The 18971-nt window shown below is 40.1% G+C and overlaps 1 protein-coding gene across 1 annotated transcript in view; it reads left to right on the forward strand.

Annotated features, from left to right (window-relative positions):
- Window positions 1–9275: 9275 nt before the first annotated feature.
- The window catches only part of TNIP3 (TNFAIP3 interacting protein 3), a 67307-nt gene continuing 57611 nt past the window's right edge, over window positions 9276–18971 (forward strand). Inside the window, exon 1 of the mRNA XM_075040236.1 lies at window positions 9276–9302. Within this exon, the coding sequence (XP_074896337.1) occupies window positions 9276–9302 (27 nt within the window). The remainder of the gene's footprint in view (window positions 9303–18971) is intronic.

Genomic DNA, 18971 nt, shown 5'->3' on the forward strand with positions numbered 1-18971 from the left:
TCGAGGAGGATTTTGGCTGATGCATCTCTAGTGACACCTTGTGGGATATTTCACATGGTCGTCTATAACTCATTTTCGAGGAAGAAGTAAACTGAAAGGCTTGTTGGGCAAAAAGTTGCCCAAATACTCCACATGGGATACGGTTAAACTTCTGCACCTGTCTATAGGTTTTCAGGATTGTCTTTGTAACTTGTAGTTAGTAAACAGGATGAAATACACAACATCGAAGATGCTATTTGGCAATGAAGGACAGCAGAGAACTGAAAGATGACACTTTTGTTGTCAGATTTTATTCTGATTGTTGGATTCTCCTTCAATGCAGTTTCTGCAATTACTACTTTATGAGCCAAATCTTCAGGTTTAAACTTGAGATTTCAGAACTGATGAAGCATTCAAATTATTTGAATAAGTAGTTAATCAAATCAACTAAGCAGAAATCAAGCAATTGTTAGGATTTTCATTGCTATAGAAATTCCATTTCTTTATACATTAAAAGCAAAAAATATTAGACTAGTTGTCCTAATTTTAATTGATTTAATTGTTGTTGATATTCTCTACTGTTGTCTCTTGCAATAATTTGTGTTTGAACTCCAGCATAAAGTCTCACTTTATACCTTTTTAATTAGAATGCTGGAAAGAGACAGCTGTACAAACTTGTCTTTGGGTGAAAACAAAGCTGAAATATTTGCATGTTTTTTATTTTTTAACCAGCTCAGTTTAAAGTCTGATGCTACCTCCTCAAGACATCCTTAAACATCATCAAAGTGATTTCTTCATTATCCTTAAACATCATCAAAGTGATTTCTCCATTTTTCTCAACATGCAGTATTACTTACATAGATCAAAAAGTTCATATTTACTCCTACAGTCCAGAATTGGATTTGAGTTTCCTCAGGTACTAGTCTGGACTCTACAATTCATTATGCACTGACAATGCCTGTACAGGCATCTAGCGATTTGGTCCTCTCTTGAATTGTCTGATCTCGTACTTGGGCCTTCCAGCAGACTTAGCAGGTTGGCATACTCCATGAGTGTGCTGGGTACATTGCCTTGTAAGAAAAAATTTTGCTGTTGCTGCAGAGGCAGTTCAGATGGAGAGTCTGTAGCCTGGTAAATAGGACTTATGCTGTTAGTAGTAAAAGGTTATAGGTGTTGTACTGGCCTGACAATGGAGTGTATAAGGGCTTGTCTGGCTTTTAGCTAGCTTATGGTGTGGATGTTGCTGAATAGGCAATTGTTTATATAAATATCGGAGAACCTAGATGTAATGGTTTAACAAACAGTAATCCTTTATGTTACTTGGGGCTGGGGTGTGCTGTGTTGTAATTTGAAACATAAGCTGGTAGCTAAGTATGAGACCTGTCTGTGTTAAGAAAACATAAACATAACCCAGAGGGACCCCTAATATCGGTGATGAACACCTCCCAGTGAAGAACTTGGGATGCTGCTGATAAACTGCTGTACCCCACTGGTGTTTCAGCATGAAGAAAACTGGTGCTGTTGCCTTCAGGACCCAGAGGGACACTGAAAGAGCGAGTATAATGCCAGAGAAGAAAAAGAGTAGGTACTAGGAAGTTTGTATATGTAAATCTTAACTGTATTATTAACCAAAAGTGTAAGTGGACTAATAATAATAACTTGTGTTTTAGTTAGATTGCTAAGATTCTAATTAGATTAACTGTTTCCCTGGATATTAGCATATACAGTACTCTTTATTGAACAGCTGAAAGTAATTACTGTTCTTACTGAATTCCTTGGTTATACAATCAGACCCTCAGTCCTGCTCCCTGGAACAAAAAAAGTACCAAAACTTTTAACTGATCTTTCACAAACAGCAATTAAAGTGGAAACACTGTAAATAGTCTCCTGGCTTTTGATTTTTGACACAGGCTTTTTTTTTCTTTTTCCTAAGGTGAAAGGTTCAAGTGATTTGAAGGAACTTCACCATGCAGACCCAGCTAATTCAATAAGACTTCAAATTAGACTGGTCTTATATCATATTCTCAGCAAAGAGTGATAGAGGGAGTGCATCTGAAATAAGTGGGTCCTGTAGACTTATAACTGACACTGAAGCTTATTTTTAACTTGAAACATTAAACACAATACAGGCCAGCACCAAAAAAAAAAAAAAAGAGTAGATTAAGACATATTGGACTGTTCAAAGCACTTTGGCATGCTTCTTCAACTTTGTTTCCTTGTTTTCTACTGCATCAAGGAAGAGTAACTTCCTTTTCATTTCTTCAGCTATGAAATCTAGTAACTCAGCAGCTTTAAAAATAATGCCTATCACAGTTTCATCTTCACTAGCTATGTGCCACTGAAGTTCTTCGTAGATTTTGACAACTAGCAGTAGGCTTAAAGCCTTAAGAAGGCCATAGGTTGAAAGTTGCCCTTTTCCTCTGCAGGGCATGTGAGTGATATGAAAAATAACAGTTAGATGCTTGTTTCTGCTCCAGTAAGGGTAATAAGGAACTTTACCTTGCAATTCAGTGGGTTCAGAACCATGCTGTAGATGCAGGACAGATGCAGGGTAGAAGAAGAGGGCTGGAGAAGACCATTCCCGAAGGTGCTCAAAATCCAAGTGTGCACAGCTGATAAGGCAAACCTGGGCGCAGATTGAACAAGGTGAGGGGGTAAAACCAGTTGTTATTTCTTTTGCAGGCTAATATTTGAGAAACCAAATGTTTTACTGAGCCAAGCCTGTTGCTCCCCAGAAATAAGAGTCCTGTGTGCATGTGGCATACCTGCATACAATAAGAAAACATCTATTATAAGCCCTTCTTTAAAATAAAAAAAAACCTGTTAGCAAAGAATAAGATTAATTGTGGTAATAATAAGAGAAATACTATAGTTTCACTGAACATGCCTTCCAAATTTCTGCTTCATTTGCTTTTCTTTTATATAGAGAGCATTTTTCTGCTCTCTTCTGTTATTTCTGGGTAATTTGGTACTAAGCTTTGTGTTGTTTTTTTTGTTTTGGTTTTTTTTTTTATTCACAATGCATTGGCGGGTCCTTTGGCATAACAAGACTTAGCTTCATTATGTAAACTGCATTTGAGTTGGCTGACGTAAAACTCAGTATGTGGCTCATGGTTAATACCAGGAAAAAAACATAGTGATGTAATTCATTCAAGGCCTGCATGAAATGGTCTGATTGAGATTATTTTTATGTCTTTTCTCATTAATTAATGCTAACATTTTCTGTGAAGGAAATAGCTCTCATAATGAATTTTATTTTCTTGTGGAGCTTTGAGGATAACTTGGGTGTTGTCTTCAGTACAGCTCTGAAAACTGTTGCAAACCATGAAAACATGAATGTCAACCTGTTAAAGGGTTGATCCCTCCAGTTATTTGTTTTACATGCTAAGCACACTAAAAATGTCTTTTAAGTGCCTGTTGGTGATGGTAAATGAGGGCATGAGAAAAATAGCACAATAGGGGAATTGAAGAATAGCAGAATTCCTTTTTAACACTTGAATCAACATATGACATCACTGGGGTAGTTAGTATAACTGAACTAAAAATGCAAGGGGCAAAATTATATTGATTTCTACAGTGAATGGTATATTTTATATTTAGATGTTAAACAAATGCATACAGTCATGCACCTTCTAGTGAATGTATACCTGGTATTTAGTCAGTTCAGTTTGCTGGTTTGATTATAAGCTTTTTCTGAGAGATAGCCTGATGAATGGCATGAATAAGAATTAATTGCTTCCCAGAAGCATGTTAAGAATAAGCTATAGAGATACACTTTCTTATGTTGAATTTGCTTTTCCTTAGTCCATTGAGGTGTTACACACTTTACTCTGTGTGTATACATATAGTATTATTTAGAAAAAAAATAACTTTTTAAGATAAAAACATTTAGATTCACTTTTGAGTGAAACATTCAGAAATAGATGATGAGAATCAGTTGCAGCTGACATGATTTAGAGGGACTCAGTACATAGCTCATTGTCCTGTCTGATAAAGGTTTGCTGTTCCGAGGAAAAACTGGTAGGGAAAAAAACCCAAACAATTAAAAAACTTTTTCTGTTCAAAACCAAGTATTTAGAAAACTTTAATCAACATCTCACTGTCCAAGAGTTCATTTTTTAGAACCTTCTGGTGATTTTCACCTACTGATTGTAGGGACCGTTTTCCCTCTTTAGTGGTACTAGAGTAACTGTTTTGGCTAGATGTGTGGAAGACTTGTTTCCTGTCACTTGCTCTTATTTTGTGAAAAGTGCAAAGTCTAGGGGTAACAGAAGTCCTCTGTACAGCACCGCTTATGAAAAGGATCTCTTTTCTGTCCTCAAAGTTATACACTGGTTGCAGCTTCACCTGTCTGGTATCTCAGCCTACTGCCTTACACCGGTCAGAAGAGTATGAATCCCAGCTAATGCTGGGAGAACAGAGCAGGCAAGACTTACAGGCTAAAAGAGGCTGAAACAAGCTCTCAAACTAGCAAGAGCCTGATCTCCAACAGCTCACCTCTTTGCAAATGGCTCTCGATGTGAATTCTCCCACTGGAGCTTTTAGCTGGTAGAAAGCCTTCACTTGGCATAAGCTCTGCCATTTAGTTGGGCACCACAGGAGAGGACTACTGGGAAGCAGACCTCAGGAACTCTGATCCCAGAATGGGCTGCAATCGAGTGTGTTTTGGGTGTATGACTAGTTGATTTCAGCTGAATTTTGAAGCCAGTTGCAATGGTTTTCCAGAAGTGAAGCAGTAATACTAGACAGGAGGAGAATGACCAAGCAGAGCACTCGGAAGCATAAGCACTCAGAAGCAGGTAGACAGCTGGGAATGCAAAATGAGGTGCTGCCTGGCAGGCAGGCATTCAAGCTGTGGATGTGATCAGAGCCCAGCATAAGAAACTCAGTTTTGCTTGCAGGGGGAGGGGGAAGAGTCATTGTCTTTATCTGGATTGCATGATTTAACACAACTGTAGTAATAGGTGGGACCTTTTTAAGGGAACATTTTTGCGGAAAAATGCTGACTTGGTGAAATAGAAGCTAGTCCCACTGTCCCTTGCCATGAAGAAGTTTCTTTTCTCGGGTCTAATGAGCAGTGAGGGAGGACTGGGCTGCCACTACAGGGCCTACAGGAGGGATGGAGGTGAGAAGGATGCTGCCCTCAGGTGCTGCTCTGCAGGGATTCAGCAGCTGGTTGAGACATGAATGCAGCAAGGGCAGCAACAAATTCATAGTGAGGCTGTTATTCCCCAACACTTGCCTTTTCTCATGGTTGGGCTAAGGAGGTCAGAGCGCCTGGCTGCACAGGGGGCTGGAAAGGGGACAAATGGGTAGGCAGCAGGTTCCAGTGTCTTCCTGTGCCTCACCTCACGTGAAAGCAGAAGTGCTCGTCTCCGTGTACTTCTTTGCAAGGCTGGGGTGGGGGGGGGAGCTGAAGTACTTGTCCAGTGTGTGAAGAGTGGCAAAGAAAAGGCTAGCTGTTGTCTGAGCTAGAGTCCCCGAAGCATATGCATATTGATTGATCTGAGGCCAGTAGTTATATGTCCTACTCATTCCCTTTGGCCCAGTATTTGTTCCCTTTTCATTTTCACCAGAAAATTAGTTTGGCATCCAAGAAAACTTTTGCTGTAATTACTATGTTTCTGCAGAAGAGTTATGGTTTGAATGAATTATCAAACAGATCAGTTTTTAGAAAATTTTCAACCAGCTTTATTGCTGGGCCTACACGTGAGGAGACTATAGTAGGGGAGATGTGGCAAGTTAAATTGCTTGAAGAGAGATTGGAAAAGACAACTGAAAAGAGAGTTGAAACAGATTTACTGTTTCTTTCTTGCCCAGCAGAATATTTTATCTGCCTGTGTTTAAATATAATGAATGTAAATTTAGCTTGGTCCTTTAGTGCCTGAGAAGGAAGAATCAGAGGCTTCAGGAAAATGCTGTGGATTCTCTTCCAGCACAGCACAGCTCTACTGTTTCTGGTTTTGTGTTTGGTTTTTTTTTTGGTTTGGTTTGGTTTGGTTTGGTTTTGGTGGTGGTTTTTTTTTTTGTTTGTTTTTTGTTTTTTGGTTTTTTTTTCCCCTTTGTCTAAACACAGCCTTTCCTTCCCTTGTGTGACTTGTGCCTCTGGCATTCTCCCCCTCCCTTCCTAAGCCACCTCTTTGCTTCTATGGCTTGTGTGATTAGTTATTTAATTGATGCCCTTGATTCCGTTGATAGTTTTCTTTGTTTCAATGTCTTTTCTCTAGATGCAAGCATTGGGCCATCTGAGCCTGAGAAAAGTAAAAAGGGGTCTCTAATACCTGAATCTAGCAGTCAATCCAGAGGACCTGTTCCATTGAAAAGCCATCCAGAAAACTCTGCTATCAAAGAATAACAGTTTAGCAAAGGGGTGAGTTTGATCTCTTCTAATTTATATAGTAATTAAGATTTCACAGACAAGTCAGTGGAAGTGTTGGACAGTTCTCCTGTGGCAGCTGCTGTGGAGAAACGAAGCTGTTTGATACCCCTCATATTGCTTTCCTTTTAATTAATGTATATTTGCACTGCCTGCTTTACCTCTTGCTTTCTATGCCTGGCATTTGAAAGTGAGGTACTTGAATTGTTGCTCAATTTTGTGGTGTTTTGGTTTTGTGCTAACAGTGCAGGTAGATTGACAGAAGACAGATTGACTTTCTGGTATTGCCTCCTATTCCCATCTCTCTCTAGTGAAGAAGTAGAACTTACGTAGCTAAACTCAGTACAAAGATGATACCTAAATACAACCATACTCAGTCATCAGTAATATCTTTTGTTGGAGGACCGAATACAGTAGGAACATTAAACTGTGCAATTTTCTTAGGCCTCCTGGACGGAAGTAGACAGATGGTGTGACTTGGTGAGGTTGCACTGTGGTTCAGTGGCAGAACAACCCCCAGTTTTATCCTCTGCCTGCTGATCTTCCCCCCCATAACACAATGCCACTGCAAATGTGCTGGTGTGCCAGTGCTCTGTGAGAACCTCAAGCACCATGCAGTCACCCAGTTACTAAAAATCCTAATTGCTGGCATTTGTATTCAAGGTAGAAGGCGTTCCCTGTTTGTACAGCCTACGTGTGAAACATCCCACATAGTTTGTAACCATCCTCCCGCTTTCACTGTGCGTGGGAGTTTATCTTTACTAGAAACAGTAATTGCAAAAATGACCTTCATACTTACTGAAAGCAGTAGACTGCTCCGCTCTGACTCATGGAATGAGCCCAGGTATTGGGTAAAGGCTTGCTGCTCGATAACATGCTTCTCTATTGTCTTGTGCAATAGTTAAACCGAAGCCTAGTTCTGTGTTGGATACAATATTGTAGGCGATGCGTACGATGGTTCTGTCTCTGCCAGAGTCAAGGATGAAGCGAAAACTACAAAACTGCTGCTGACTGATGAAAGCAGCCTTGTGTTGGCTCAGCTGGGTTTCAGAACGAAGGCTCAAGTTTCAGCATGTCTTCTAGTTTCGATTTTAAAATCACATATCCAGTTTGGATCATGCACCTCAAGCTGAAATAAAAGCCATTACTTTTAATCTGTAATTGTATTGCCTCCCTAGTGGATCCTTGGGCTCCCTCTTTGCTGTCATCTTAGCTGATTTTTGTTTTCTGTAATGTTCATTAGTGTTTTACTTCAGTAGGAAACCCCCTTTTTTAAATGCCTCATGATGAGTCACTGCTGCTGTTTGCTTCAAACTGAAGGGGATTCCAACTATAAAATTGTATTATTGCTAAAATATAATGCTGTTCCATTGTGTAGGTTGTAGTTTAAAACAGAAATGTTTGGAGGAGTTGTAGAGTAAGCAAGCAATGTTGTTGCTAGTTTTGTTTATTAAATTGGGGATTAATGGCTATTACCAGTAAGAAGTAAGCAGCTTAGAAGATCAAAACCAATCTCAGACTGAAAATATTATTCAGCAGTTATGTATCTCTGAAGGTCTGTTAAAAAAACAAAACAAACAAACATAGAACCCCCCAAAACCCAACCAAAAACCAACCCCAAACATAATAGTTTGTGTGTTCCCAGTGATGAATATTAAGACTTGTTCAGCCGGAAGCACAGTTTGCTTTGGCCTTTTTTTTTTGTATGTGTGTGTGTATGCATGTTCTTTATGGATTCAAAATTGAGTTGCTTTAAAAGTATTTCTTTCAGGCATGGAAGATTGCTTTGAATATCCTCATATCTGTATTACTGTTGGTTTAGCCCCTGTTGCTTTAAGCTGAAGTCTTCTGAAACCATTGTCTATTGCCTTCTTTTTTCTGGAGTAACTGCTGCAACTCTCTGTCATGCTGGAGTTTTGATCACATTTCAAATCTCCGTGTGTGCCTGTGTGTGCATACAGGAGATGGAAATTTCAATTTGCAGTAGCCTTTGGTCCTGCTTTCTTGTGTCTGCAGAGGTACACAGGCAATCTAGATGTAGTCTCTGAACACTTACTTTGCCTCTCCTTTCAGCTCTGGATTTCCTTCCTTGTTTTCAGAGTTTACCTGAGTGCTTCTATAGGCTGTAATCCAGACTACCCCATTCCACTGCTGACAGCTACCTCCACACTCAGGACTAGGTGACACAACTTGTTTCTCTGTTGCTTTTGGACTCTGAAAGTCCTCCTGGCAATTTTTTTTTTTTTTCCCTTTCTGGCTTTATCTGTCATTTAAATAGAACTCAGCAATTCCAGTTTTACTCTAGGCTGTATAGGAATGCAAAAGAAAACCCCACAAAAGGCACCATTTAAAATCAAATTGTATCAATGTCTTCGATATTAAGATATGGAAGGTCATGGTTATATATTGAGATATGGTGGTTACGGAGCATTGAAAAGGACCATGAGGTTGCTGAAGGCCCCACAGTAACACTTGAGTTTTAAAAGAGTCTCACTACTGGTTTTACAGCGTATTGCTGTAAAGGAAGTAAGTTAATAAAAGCCACAAAGATGTACAATTTCCCATAGCCTTTGACTAATGCTTTAAGAGAAAGAACATTTAAAAGAATACTTTTAACTGAAGGTGAGGGGATTTCCTTAGGAAGAATGCTTTTAAGGGGCCTTGCTCTGAACCAGTGACCTCAGGAGGCAGTTATTTCCTAACAGCATGAGAAGTGTCTGTGCTGATGAATAGAAGGACATAGACAGCTCCACCCCTCAACGTCCAAAATGCTTTTGGGTTTATGTCTCTTCAAAGGTGTTTAAGTGCTAAGGATTCAGAATCTTACACTAATGCCCTGAATTGCCTAATTTGCTTAGCTGCCATCCTCTTAGGGTAACAGGACCAAAGGAGCTGGGCTGCCCCACAAATACTGCGAACCATGGTGGTATGGTCTGGAGGCACTCAGGTGAGTCCCTGTGGAGACACTCTGGGTCTGGAAACTGACTGGCTTGGCTGGTGCCTGTGAGGCTTCTCCAGTGAAGGTCACTGGTGAGTAAAGCCAGGCTTCCTCATTACCCCATGCAGGTGAGGGTGTCTTAGGGTCCAGCAGTACAGACTTGTCTCACGTTATGCTGAGCAGAAACTGTTAAGCCCCATCACAGTGCAACACCCACGTTGGTCTGGGGGGCCAAAGCCAGGTTTGGGTGGAGTGATTTGTCTGTGTCTCCAGGGTCCAGAGGCCTGGCTATGGAACTGAGACGTTTGTGTGAACTGGCAGCATGGTGGCCCAAGCTGGCTGTTCACAGGAGTCGAGTTGGGAATCTGTGTCTGTGGTCTGATTCAGACTCAAGCCTGGGTAAAACGTGGCTACTAGGAGCTGACTGGTTGAGTGCGCTTGAGACAGTTCCATATGGGGTTTAGGTACATAGCATGGAGTCTGGCTCGTTTGGAAAATTTGGACCTGAGTGCTTTTGTCACTTCTGAAAAGGGAAAAGATTCCATGCATCCTGTAGAAATTTTGAAAATAACACTCCATTTATGTAGTGAGATCTCTACGTAGACCATTAAGGTCACCTTGGCACTTTGATTAGGCTGTGAACTACTAATAGTCAAATATTTACTTTTCATTTCTATGACCATTACTATTTTTCTGCTGTGGTAGAATGTCTCATCCGAATAATCCTCTCATATATATTCAGTTGCTTTTCAACATCCATCTTTGGTTTGCAAATGCTGAATATGCTTTTTTAGAAAATCAGATTGAACTGAACTTGAGTGTTTGCAAACATTTGAAAGACAAGTAGTAATGGGGTATTTATCAGACTCACTGGCTCTCTGCTGTCGTTTAAAGCTTCGTTACAAGTAGGATGCACAGAGAGGTATTGCAAAAGTTTAGAGTAAGGTTATAATTAATAAGTAGATATATATCCCTACTTTATAAAATAATCTTCAGTATTTAATCTTTTTTCTGGGTTGTGATTGTGGGAAAGTACATAAGGGAAGTAAAACTGTATGTTTGCTACAGTATCCTAGTGCTCCAAGCACTTGTCTTTTTTTTGTTTTGGTTTTTTTAAGGTAAAAAAGAAAAGAAAGGAAAAAATAAGGACCATATCTCCACTACAGCAAATGGCTTTTCCTTACATCATTTATGAAAATTAATCATTTTAACAACATTTTTCTTTACTGTTCAAAGAATTTTTACATTTTTCTTGATTGTTCCCCAATGCCCATACACTGCCTCTGTCTATGTTTTATGAGTAAAATCTGAATAACACAAGGGTACAGTTTCCATAAAATTAAGGTCATATGAGGTGGAAATAGCAGCCCAAGATCAGGAGTTCCTTCATTTTTATAGCCCTTTCTTTTGGTAACAGGAAACAGCTCTAAGGCAGTTTTCTTGTAGGACGATATGTAGGAATGTTTGCCTTTATAGATTTTGTGTGTGTGTGTGTGTGTGTCTGCATGCTTATGTGATGGAGAGCTGCATTAGATATATTTGGATCTGGCTTCTAACAATGAAAGCACTCTCTCTCTAATGTGGTTATTAGCCTTACCGCACGCTTGTATGTCTTGCACAACCATATAGCAGAGTTGTAAGCAGATATTATTATTCTTGATTTCACAAAAAGGGAAAATTAGATTCAGATGCTTGGGTGGGTGGGTGCAGGAAAACTTCCGCGTCAGTGTTACGAAGAATATTAGTGGTTGTGAAAAGGTCGTCAGAGTCTCCAGAGAAGCTGAGAAAGAGTACAATTCTCATCTGAAATGTAGTAGACGTGTCACTCCTCACCACCTTCCTCTCCTCTGAAGTGCCTTTCTTCCTGTCCAACAGCAACCAGGATACCTCTTACGAGATACCTTCACTTCCCCCGTTTGCCCTTGGTCACTTGCAAACCTAGGTGAAGCCATCTTCCTCTATCCAGCTACCCATACTGATGGCAAACACTAGCTCTCACTGGGTACATCAGGCCTTACTTCCTTTTTCCTTTCATTTTTAACCCAGACTCTTGTAGCTCCTGTGTTCAGCTGACAATTTACAACCTATAATAGCGGTGGGAGCTGACAAAGGCAGGCTAAGCTTACTGTTCAAGGGAGCGGCTTTTCTGTACAATATGGTTTTATATTATTGTGTATTACCTTATTTAGTATCATTCTAGTGTTTCCTTACCATGATCAACTTCCAATGGTGCTTTAGTTAACGTGACCAAAACCCCTGCTGTGCTTGAATTCCACAGAGATCTATACAGAGGTACAAGCAAACGTAGTGAAGAAAGTAGCTGTTTTTTGTGAAGTCTTTTGACATATTTTGAAACACATTTTTGTACCATCCATCTTAGGTTAGCGTCAAGAGTGTGCGCCTTACACTTAGGGTGTGCAGCGATGGGGTTTGTGATAATCCTTCATTCTTTCCATGATCTTGAACTTAGCTTTGAACATGTTGCAGTCTATCCTTGGCCCTTTCTGTGGAGGTATCCACTGTTCCAGGTGAACATAGTAACTCACTGCACTCCTTTGCTGCTGAGAAGAAAATCAGAGACCAGGAACTTAGTTTTGTGGTAGATGATCTTGTTGAGAAAATTCTCTGTACTATTTTGTAGTAGTATAAGGTACACAAGTCCTCAGGTTCAGTGCCTGATCTTATTGTTGTAGCTCAGCTAAAAAATAGCAAAGGCAGAGGAGTGATTGCAACTTGCAGTTTTTGGCAGTCCCTGAATCTGGGTGAAAATGCTTTGCCTCATCCAGAAAAACCCTGTCTCCATGAGGTAAAGGTCACGTTTCTGTCAAACCACTGGATGTTGCTTTAAAATTTCACTGACATATACAGTAGGAAACTTAGTATGGCTTCAGGGTTGACTTTTCTCTTTTGTTAATTGCCAAGCAGGTTAAACTATGTATGGATAGGAAAGAAACCTTTCTGAAGCTTATGCAGAAAGAGAAATCCTTTTCATGGAAGATTCAGACATTGCCTAAAACAGGATTTAATTCCGCTTTGGACAAGAATTTAAATACTGCAATATTTCAGTAAGAAAATTAGTGGTAGGCAGCCAGCTGGTGAACAAGATGGCCTTATTGGCCAGAAAAAAGGTTTGTAGTCAAAATTCCTTGATACTAAGCTGCATGCTTAGGTTTTGTGGAATTGACAAATGTGATGGAAATGCTGTTCTGCTGGAACCTGCTGCTGGCCTGCAGTAAAGTCTGTTTTCATACTTGGCTATCCTATCAACTTCGTGAACATCTTCAAGAAAATCCAGTGTAAAAGCATAAGAATATATTTGAGTAATAATAAAGAATTGACTGAATTGCCATCTAAGACCTTATAAAGGAGCTGTGGCATTTCCAGCTTTTCCATAAGAAAGTGAGCATTTATTGTGGGTGGTCTTTCATTCGCGTCTAAGCAGTAAGCCACACAGGGAGCAGGAACAAAATGGGTGGGAAGTGCCTTGACTTTTACTATATCTGAGGCAAAAACTGAGTCCAAACTAAAATCAAAGTGATTCACTAAAATTTAGGGTAGAACTGGGTAGCAGTATCCTCCTCACTGGGAAAGTCATTTCTGTGAGAACAAAAATGTATTTCAATTCTGTATGAAGTGTGGATAAGAGGTACCCTCACCTTTAACTGTTTAGTTTACCTTGAAAACATGACAACTGGGACCAACTGTCTCATATTGCTACTTCTTGGTCTGGAGCATGTGAACCTGTTTAAGAAATATATAAATAGAAAAGAAGATAGCGGCCAACCTATTTCTGAGTGAAGCAGAAGAGAGTATTTTAGCTTGGCAAAAATGTAAGTGCGTGGGAGCAGTTCTCATTCATGCACCAAAAAGAGAGGAGGGCAGCTGTAGACAGCCAGGGAGTAACGCTCGTGTCGAGGACAGCAGGCTGCCTTGTTTCAGCAGATGAATTCCTAATTCCCTAAGTGTGGTATCAAAGTATAACTTAAAACTAAATCTCAGAAACTTCCTGGACAGCAAATCTGTCTTCAGCTTCCTCTCCAGAATACTGGAGTCCCAAACTGTTTTGAGCACTTCAAAATTGCTTTTTTTCCAGTCTCCTTTCTTCCTTGTAGTGGTCTTTTCTCTCCTGAATAATACTTACATGGCAATTAAGCCCTTTACAAGTCACCTAGGATCTGGTACTTTAAGCTGCTGTCTTTGCATTATATTAAATTTTCTCTAACTCATTTCCTTATTTTTCCCCTATGGAAAGCCCCTAAACAAACAGTTCTTCAGTGGACAATAAAATAATTTGAATGGCAGCCGTCCAATCTGGACTTTCTCTAGATAAGTGGCTTGGGTATGCATAAGAAGCAATGAAACTTTTATTATTCATTTATGTATGGTGTAGCCAAAGGGGTTTTCCTCTTCTGGAGGGGGGGAGTGGGGAGGTCAGGTAAAAAGATGCATATGTGATTTCTGCTGTACCCCCACAATTTTCCACTGGAGGTTAAGAGAAAGGGTTCCCCCTTCAATTTTTCCATTGACTACTTTTCTCTGCCTTCAAGAAATATTTTGTGCCTGCTTCGATGTGATTAAAATGTCATTACTTTCGTATCACTAACATTTACAGGAGTTAAAAATGAAACAATATAATTGTTTGAGTCAAGGTGGCTGTTAAGCTGGCGTTAACAGGAAAGGAAGAGCCCGTGTTTTCAGCTCCTCTTCTCTGGAATCAGCAGGGATGCTGTTCCCTATTATGATCTGCAGAAGACAGCTGTTGCTGCCACAGACAGAACAGCACATCCCTCCCCATGCATGCTTTGGACGTGGCTGTTGAGAGGCACTAGAAGTAGCCCAGCGCAACAGTAAATGTGAGCAGCTCGGAATGACTCCAGTTAAAATGTTTGTAAGCATTTTGCATTTTATTCAGGGAATGCTTTCCAGAATAAATTGGCATCTTTGGTCACTTCTTTTAACTCATGGGATGGCATGCAGCCTTTCAGATAAGAAGGCACCCAACTTTAAAGGCTTAACAGTCCTGGCTTTGCCTGGTCCTGGATGAGGAGAAATCTGATTATTCCTGGCCTCCCTGGCAGAAACCACAGTGCTGCAGTAGAACAGGTGATGGATATTAAACCCAGGAACAGCACACATGGAAGGTTTTAATTTAGCCCCATCACTGTTGCTGAGCTGACAGTTGATGACAAAATGACAACAACAACCCCCTGAACTATTTCCAGTCCCATAGAAATTAAGCATGGTGGTAAGTCCAAAGTTGAAAGCTGTGTCTGAGTGCAGTGAAAGCCAAAAACGTAGAAGGCTAAATTCACTGTACTCTGTGTGAATGCATTTCTGAGGAAGAAGTAATGCTATTCCCTTGTTACTCAGTCATCCAGTCGAACAAGCGTTTCCCCTGAGAGGTGTATCTCTTAGCTTTGATTTCTTTTGCTGCTTGGAAGGATATGAGTACATGCCACTCGCCTCCTGAGACAGTGCTCTAGCAGTTTGCTACTGAGTTTTGCTGGTGGGTTGCTTTCAGACCTCCTCTGTGGAGGCTGTTCTGCTTTTTATTAATGCTTATATAAAAACTAAACTAGAGATCAGAGTAAGAAAAAGTGACTGATGTGGAGCTGAGTGAATAGGATGCTGTTCTGAGAAGTGGAAGATGTTGGTGCTGTTGTGTTTTTTTTTGTTTGGTTGTTTTTTATTTTATTTTATTTTAACCAGGCAGACAGTAAATCTGAACTCTGTTGGTAAATATCTGAACCATCAAACTAAAGTCATTAACATTTTCTCCAACAAAGTAACAGTAAATATTTCATATGCAGTGGAAGACTGTTATTGCAAAAGACTGGAGAAATCACCCTGCAACTCCAGCAGTTAAAACTTTTATCCAGGAGGTACAAACACAGTTAAACTCCCTTCAGGGAAAGGCAGGGGAAAGAGCTGAACCTTGGTCTCCCACATCCTGATCCTGGCCTGTTGTTTCCTCTGCTATAATTGTAAGTGTCTCCAGAATAGTTACGTTTCAACAAAACTGCAGTGAATTGAACATGAATTTGCAAATGATTACTGTGAGAAGCAGAGTGTAAATGGTTTGACAGAAAAAAGATCCAGCCTGGTCTACTGAGTAGTTGGGATATTTCTGCTAGGAGGATGAAAATGCTCTCAGGGAAGTTACATCACTAGTATTTCCAACCCAGAAGACAACAGGAGTCTCCTAAAAATGTCAGAATGGTTTCTACTCCTTGGTGCAAAACCGCACAGGTTTTGTTGTCATCAAAACCGAAACTAATACAAGAATCAGGCTTAAAGATGAACTTTTTTCTGAACAAACCTGTCATGAATCTTTCTAGGTAAGAGTGTAATAATGTTAGTTTGTATCACCTGTGAAACTTGATTAATCAACTCGTGTGTGCAGTGGACTATAGCCTGAAATGAATAGTATGCTCTTGAAAATGCTGCATCACTTCTTGTCTGGGTGAAGGGAAGGCATTTCTGCAGTCTCCACCTCTATACGCCCTCTTCCTCAGAGAGAAAATCAGATACGATAACGTAGTGTTTCTGGTTGGGGGCAGACCTGAATGTCACTTCTGATGAGGAGACTGTAGCTGGTTGAACTGAGTGCTGATTCTGTAGGGAAACCTTTAGAATAAATTCTAATTAAAACGCATTCCTAGAAATGGGTCCCTGACCTATCTGCCCCTTACAGTAAATTATTCTACTTCTAGATTAATATTTGTGTTCTATACCTTTTGAGTTGATGCAACTTTTCCACTGTGCTAGACCGCCGCTTTTCCCACAGAGCAGCTTTTGCTGGTGTGTGGGCGTACCATTGTGTCACTGTTCCATGGTAATCTGAAGAACAAGAGGGAATCCTCTGTGGTCTCTTACAAGCAGTGCTTTCAAGTAGATCTGTGTGGGCTGTGTTTGTTTGAGAGAGATGAATATGCTCTCAGTTAGAATGACTTTAAGAAAGGGGTTTCCCTAAGCCTGGCGTGTAGGTTAAACCTTGAGAGAGAGAGATATATTTTTGCCTCCAAACCACTTAGTTCTCATTTGATTCAGAGAGCCTTTATTGAGACTAGTGCGCCCTAACCTAGCAGCACGGAGACGAACACCTTCCCTAAATATGGTGAGTAACTTCTGCATTAATTTGAAGCTCATATCAGTGGGTCTCTGTCTAGCCTCAGAATGAAGTCATGTGCCTCTTTTCCCTTGTTATCTACCAAAGAGACCTCAAATCCAAACCCTGACATTTTAATTTTTTTTTCTAAGTGACTTTTTAATTTCTTCATGATTTTTATATAGAATAGCTATAGCAGAGTTCTTTTACTTTCTTTTTTTTGCACAAAGCTGGACAATGAAAAGTACAGGAATAGTGAAGGATTATTGCCGTATAGAGCATTAAGGCTATGTCAAACAGTTATTTTGGGGTAAATCTAGTGATACAAAGATTCAGTGCACCTGTTCTGGGTTTGACCCACATTCCTTCCTTGGATAACACTTCTGCTGACACCTTTGGAAGTTTTATCTGTTCTGTAGAGTTTGGGATGTTCCCTGTGCTACTGACTCTGGAACAGGCACAGGATTCCCTTATCTGGGTCCGTCATTAGGAGGTGGGCCCTTTGTCCACATCTGCTACGAATTGTTTTCTGTAATCCACATTGCATTTGAGGCTAGGCTAGGACTCTGGTCTAGGTGGTATTTTGCTTGCCTTGTTGCTGTAAATTGGCATTAATGCTGTGCCTCAGGAAAAGTTTTGATGTATTCCAACCCTAAGTAAGGAATACTTGGAGCCACAGTATTATAAATTTCAAGTGATGTTTCCGATTAATAAGTTTAAATGAGGTGAGCTATGAGGACTAGTGAGATGAGGTTTGTGTAGAGGGCGAAGAAAACAAACATGTGTGTGCTTTTTCCCCTCCTTGTTTTAATTACTTCTTTGATAAAAATGTAAAGCTGCAGTATTTCTATCCATCGTAGTGAGAAGCAACCCTTCTGTTTTCAGAATCAGTGTTGTTCGCTGCCAGAGGGCATGCATAGCCATTGTGCTAGGGCAGCTGTAGGAACTCGAGGGTGCTCTACCTTCCCTCTCTCAAAGGGAAGCAAAAGTTGTTAGTACATCTGTGAGGATTACAAAATGCTCACAGCAAACCATTTAGAAGCCTGGAGAAAGAGAGCTTCTTAAACGGTCATCTTTCCTTGCCTTGCTCCTGGATCCTTAGTACACCATGATAGGCTGCTGGCTGAGTTCTAATTTCTAGCAGGCGGTATTGCGTTTCCAGAGGTAAGGGCACACTAGAGCATATGGAAAGCAACATGCATTTCTGAGTTGCACGGGACTAGTGCTCCTGTCAGCCAGGCAATGCCAAGGTTTTTTGCAACTGGTTTGTTAGATTTTCCCTACCTTGCTATGGGCTGTCCTTTCTCTTTTTTTGTACTGGGATTTTGAAGCTTGGCTGGAGAGTGTAAAATTTAAATAAAACAGAGCTGCATTCCTCATCTAGATCAGATCCTTCTTACCTTCTCACTGTTAAACTTCTGTTCTTGTAGTTGCACAACTTTTTGTAGGTAGGTCTGCCTGTATCTTGAATTCTTTTCTCAGAGCCTTGCTTCCTTCCTAGCCACGTGGGCCCTGTACTTGGAGTGATCTCCTTTCTGTTACTGTGCTACCTCTTTATACTCCAGAGACTCGATTCCCAAGTCATTGGAGTTGATAGATCCTAAATCTTTTCTCTCTTGGCTTGGATTGCACAATAAAATTCCATCATTTTGTTTTTCCTATCACAACATCACAGTTTCACTGTAGTGAGATGTGCATTAAAAATTGTTCAGAAAGACCATCCTGGGCACTATCAGTGAATATCATCGTTACTAATCTTGCTTTTATCCTGCAGCATTTTTCCTTTTCACTTCTGTATTTTATCTCTTGGAAAGTTTCCTGTCCATTCCTGTCCATACTTTGGCAGCGATTAATAATACAGAACAATTTTTTTACCGCATAATTTAAAGCTGACATTTAACAAATACCTAAGTACTTCCTTCCTATCTTGCCCACCTCCAAATAATCTGTCGTGCTAATTAAAGTTGGATATAGATGATGAGAAAATACCATTGGAGAGGCTTATGCAGTGCTATTCCATGAAATATGCCTAGTTTGCGAGTGTTTTTCTGAAGATTTGTATACTTGGCAGATTTCTATATATTTGACAGATCTACGATTGCCTGTTAAATGAATTCTAAACAAATCAAAGATATTTATTGTTGAGGGTTTTATTTTCTCAACATATAATTTTTTGGAACTAATTTGTATTCTGTTAACAATTTGCTTTCACAGAAATTGTGTATGATAGGTATGTTGAAAGTGTCATTGACTTTGCCCCAGACCCGTGTACACTAATTGGCTTCAGTTGCACCTGACATTTTCCAGTGAAGAAAAGGTCTGTTCTACATCTATTAAAAATGAGGAGTCTACATGCAGTATTTGAAAATTAGGGACAGGCTGCATTTAAACATCAGAGGGGCTCAATTAACTCGAAAGTTAAAATTTGTTTCAAAACACAGAAAAGTTTTGGGATTTGCTTTAGGTGACAGGTTTGGTTGTCATCATACATCTTCTAGCAACTTCTTAACAGGTTGTAAACCTCCCCCAAACAGAAAAGCTTAAATCCTCCCAACTCCCGAACTCACAAA

The sequence above is a fragment of the Buteo buteo genome, chromosome 1 (assembly GCF_964188355.1).
Source record: "Buteo buteo chromosome 1, bButBut1.hap1.1, whole genome shotgun sequence".
NCBI classification, from domain to species: domain Eukaryota; kingdom Metazoa; phylum Chordata; class Aves; order Accipitriformes; family Accipitridae; genus Buteo; species Buteo buteo.